Source organism: Myotis davidii, unplaced genomic scaffold (assembly GCF_000327345.1).
Source record: "Myotis davidii unplaced genomic scaffold, ASM32734v1 scaffold223, whole genome shotgun sequence".
In the NCBI taxonomy this organism is placed as follows: domain Eukaryota; kingdom Metazoa; phylum Chordata; class Mammalia; order Chiroptera; family Vespertilionidae; genus Myotis; species Myotis davidii.
The window spans coordinates 4,521,520-4,526,267 of NW_006294609.1; the positions used below are offsets into that span (position 1 = coordinate 4,521,520).

Sequence of the window (4,748 nt, forward strand, 5' to 3'; positions counted from 1 at the left end):
TGCCTCAAATGCAGGCACTGAGTAATGGAAGCAGAGACTATATTTTGTTCAGTTGTTTCTTCAGCATCCAAGTGGTGCCTTTGTGGATGGATTGACTTAAATTTTAGACATTAAGTCTATGTGTAACATGCCAGTAACGCAAACATTGCAGAATTGTTTAGAATAGTGTACATACGTCAAGCACGTGGCTCATGGAAGGTAACTGACCCCATTAACTTCCTTCCTTTTGGGTTTCAGTCAGCTTGGGAGCTGTTGTCTCTGGGACTATTAGGGTGCTTTTGGGGACTCCGTGAAAGCTGGATAGCAGGTGGTTCCATGTCTGCCACGCCCTCCCACTCTGCTCTCTCACTCACCACAGATCTTTGGGCCAGTGATGCAGATCCTGAAGTTTAAGACCATAGAGGAAGTCGTTGGGAGAGCAAACAATTCCATGTATGGGCTGGCTGCAGCTGTCTTCACAAAGGACTTGGACAAAGCCAATTATCTGTCCCAAGCGCTCCAGGCTGGCACTGTGTGGTAAGAGCCTCCCAGCAGCCCCTCACACCCAGGCAGGGGTCCCCAAAGCCAGGGTCTTCCAGAATCCAGTGCTTAGGTCCCAGAATTTGGGGTACTGGGCTCAGTTGCTCTGGGCTCAGGGAGTGTGTGGTACAGCAGACAGACGGAGCTCCCTGCCCCCTCCAGGAGACTCAGCTTCCCTCCAGTCCGCATGCTCGTGCAGTCCTTCTTGGGCAGCAGATGCCTGACCGGGAGCTCGTTACCACACTGTAACAAGGGCGGGGGACCAGAGCTAGGGGCCCTTCACAGGATCTTAAAAGTTTAGCATCTCCCCCACACTCATTAGGATGGCTGAAATTTCAAAATCCAGAAAATATTAAGTGTTGGTGAGGATGTGGAGAAATTGGAACCCTTGCACATTGCTGGTGGGAATGTAAAATGTTACAGGCACTATGGAAAACAGTCTGACAATTCCTCGATAAGTTAAACATAGGATTACCATAGGACCCAGAAATTCCACTCCAATGTATATACCTAAGAGAAGTAGAAATATACATCCACATAGAAAAGTGTACCCAAATGTTCATAGCAGATTATTCACAATAACCAAAAGGTGGAAACATCTTAAAAGTCCATCAGCTGATGAATAGGTAAAACGTCACGTGGTTTGTCCATGCAGTGGAGTATTATTTGGCCACAGACAGGAAAGAAGTGTTGACAAATGCTACAACATAGATGAATCGTTAAAACATGAAACTAAATGAAAGAAGCCAGATACAAAAGGCCACACCCTATATAATAAAACCCTAATTTGCAAATTGACCGAACAGCAGAATGACTGGTTGCTATGATGCGCACTGACCACCAGGGGGCAGGTGCTCCATGCAGGAGCCAGGCTCACAGCTAGCGAGCGCAGCAGTGGTGGCAGGAGCCTCTCCTGCCTCCACTGCAGGCAGGCAGTAAGGAGTGAGGGGTCCCAGACTGCCAGAGCCCCAGACTAGGAGAGAGCACAGGCTGGGCTGAGGTAAAACCCCCCCCCCCCCCGTCATTGCATGAATTTTGTGCACCAGGCCTCTACTACTATGTGATTGCACTTATAGGGAATGTCCAGAATAGGCAAATCCATAGAGTCAGAAAGTAGATTAGTGGCTTCCAGGGGTTGGGAGGGGGGATGGGGAGTGACTGCTTATAGGGTACAGGGTTTCTTTTTGGGGTGATAGAAATACTCTGGGATTACTTGTGGTGATGGTTTGGACAACACTGTACATATGCTATAAAACACTGAATTGGACTCCTTAAAATGGTGAAACATCTTAAAAGTCCATTTTAAATTCAATTAAAGTTTTAAAAATTGCAAAAAAAAAAAAAGCTTAGCATCTAATTAGCAAAAATGGGTTAATAAAATGAGATGCTGCCATGTGGTGTTCCCTGTTATACTGACATCCATCTGTGACCACGACACGAAGGATGAAGATGGCGTATGGCTTTGTCATGTAGCTTACTTTCAACTCCTACATGGCTGGTTATTACTATTCTTCTTCCCATTCATTTTTCCTTAGTAAAATTTAAGAGCAACAAAGGAGCTCTGATGGGTATGACACATATCCCCGAAAAGTTATTTCTGAAATCTTTTTTCAAATTATAGGATCAACTGCTATGATGTGTTTGGGGCCCAGTCACCGTTTGGTGGCTACAAGATGTCTGGGAATGGCCGGGAGCTGGGAGAGTATGGCCTGAAGGCATACACTGAAGTGAAAACCGTGAGTATGGGCACCTTCTCAGCCCTCTCCATCATGACAGACCATCAGTATTTATTACTAATTTGTTTTAAGCTAGAGAAGCTACAAAATAGGGTAAAGACCCATGAGAAAGAACTAGAGACTGGACTACTACTCTTCCTATAGTCTTAAAAAAAAAAAAAGGAGAGAAACATCAATGATGAAAGAGAATCATTCATTGGCCGCCTCCTGCATGCCGCCCCGCTAGGGACCAACCCCAAAACCTGGGCATGTGCTTTTAAAAACAAATTTATTATTTTCTTTTTTTTTTCGGGGGGAGGGGGGGGGTTGTGCTTTTGTAGAACGAAGCGGCAGCACTTGGTTCATCAGCCAGCACTCATACTGTGCCAGGCACTGTGCTTAGTGCTTGTGATAAACAGTCCTGTATTTTGAATTTGGAGCTCAAGTGATGATACTAACAAAAATAGGGATTTTTCAGGATAGGAGTCAAGTTTGCAGGGAGGACCAACGAGAAAAAAATCTTCTGTTAAACTAATTTTTACTAAGTGCTTCTGTTGTGCCAGAGTCTATGCTAGCTAGATTTCCTTAGGTACGTCACCTCGTTTAGTGCTCACAGCAACCTCATGAAGTAGATACTGTTATTAGCCCATTTTACGGATGAGAAAACAAGGCATGTAGAGAGGAAGTACTTGCCCAGTAGGGGGTAAGGCTGGGCTTAAACCCCAAAGCCATCTGAATTTATAATCTTCCCACTTAACACACTGAGACACCTGCAAGCTCCAGCACATTGTTTTTTCCCCTTTGATTCTTTTGGGGAAAAATAAGGATCTAGGTTAGGGTCTCTCAACCTCGGCACTGTTATATTTGGGGCTGGATAATTCTTTGTTGTGGGGCTGACCTGTACAGTATAGAATTGTTGGGCAACATCCCTGACTTCTACCCTCTAGATCAGGGGTGGGGAGCCTTTTTTCTGCCAAAGGCCATTTGGACATTTAGAACATCATTCGCTTACTATAGCTCACTCAATATAAATTTCTATTGCTATGAAGAAAGCTCCTAGATTTACTGAATTTCGAGTCCCACCTGTGGTTGCCTTGGCAGAGTCAGACCAAATGATTTTGCGGGCCTTATATCACGGTTCCTCCCCTCACCCCTCCTGCCCCATCTAGATGCTTAGTAGGAATTCCCCCTCCCCTCCTCCCATGACAATCACAGATGACTGGGTAAAGGAAGGCAGAGTGCGATCTCATACAGAACACAGCCCTAGTGGCTCCTGGGTTTGGCCAGATGGTCGTTCAGATGTTAGAAGGAAGGACACCCTGCCTTCTGAAGGTGCCTACGGGTCAGCACGGAGATGTAACAGCTTCTCCGCACCCCCTTACAGGTCACAGTCAAAGTTCCTCAGAAGAACTCGTAAGAACCACACGGGCTTCCTTACTTATCCAGAGACTGGGGGTTCCATGGAATCAACAACAAACCAAGAAAAGTGACCCTACACCCTAAGCCTCAAGAGAGAAATTCTCCCACACCATCTCTTGGATCAACAAAGGCCCACAATTTGAATTCCTTTTGGGTCGGGGTGGGGTGAAGAGGTGATAGTTTTTCAGAAGTAGCCGGGAATGTCTCATCCCATCTGTCTGACACACTTTTGTAACTTGCCTTTAAGGGGGAAGGAAGCCTTTGTTCACAGCTGAATTAACACCTTGTTTTGTATTCTGGGCTAAAACTCATTAAAAACAATGCTACTCTTCACTTTTCGGGTCCTCGGTCTCAGTAACCCAAGGAAATGCTGCCACACAGGTATGTGTCCCTGTGTTTGCATGTCACTGTTTACGACACCCCTCCCCTACTGTGGGTAAGTAGCTTTTGTGTGCTTTAACCAACACACACCTATGGCCTGTCCCCCTGCGGCAGGCTCCGTGCTAGGCACTAAGGATGACACCTATACAAGACTCCCAGGCCCTGCTCTCAGAGAGGGGGGTGAACCAGGAAAGAGACACTTCACTCTGAGCTGGTTCTCTGTGCTTTAAGTTGAAAAACATGATCGGATCAAAGGAGACAGAGTCTTGCTGGACCCATTTCACAAGATTGATTTGGAAACCAGATGACAATGTACTCATTTTCAGGGAGGGCTGTGTTTCCTTTTGAATCTCCCATCCGGAACACTGCCTTTCTTCAGCCAAGGGATCTGGCAAAATTTGTATTATTCGTAAATTAGGAATCACAAGATTCCTTGGCGAGCAATGGAATCAGAGCAAAACGAGTGGAATCGCAGTAGTAGTTTGTGAAGTCAGTGATCACCTTTGGATCACAGTCCTTTAAGGATTTGAGGAAAAGTTTGCTCCTCGAGAAAAATAACATCTGTGTAATTTTTGCAGACAGTGTCAGCAAAGTAATGAAGCTCAATGGTTGACCCCGGCCTTCCATCACTTAAGCTAAGTCACATCTTGATAAATGATCCCAGTCCACTAAAGAATAATTTGACTTATTTGAATAGCATTTCACAGTTTTTGT

At 45.5% G+C, this 4,748-nt stretch overlaps 1 protein-coding gene across 1 annotated transcript in view; it reads left to right on the plus strand.

The window, feature by feature from the left end:
* ALDH2 (aldehyde dehydrogenase 2 family (mitochondrial)) overlaps window positions 1–3,991 on the plus strand; it is a 22,147-nt gene extending 18,156 nt beyond the window's left edge. Inside the window, exons 12-14 of the mRNA XM_015567273.1 lie at window positions 359–516; window positions 2,141–2,255; window positions 3,619–3,991. Coding sequence (XP_015422759.1) covers window positions 359–516; window positions 2,141–2,255; window positions 3,619–3,651 — 306 coding nt within the window. The 3' untranslated portion in view covers window positions 3,652–3,991. The remainder of the gene's footprint in view (window positions 1–358; window positions 517–2,140; window positions 2,256–3,618) is intronic.
* The last annotated feature ends 757 nt before the right edge of the window (window positions 3,992–4,748 follow it).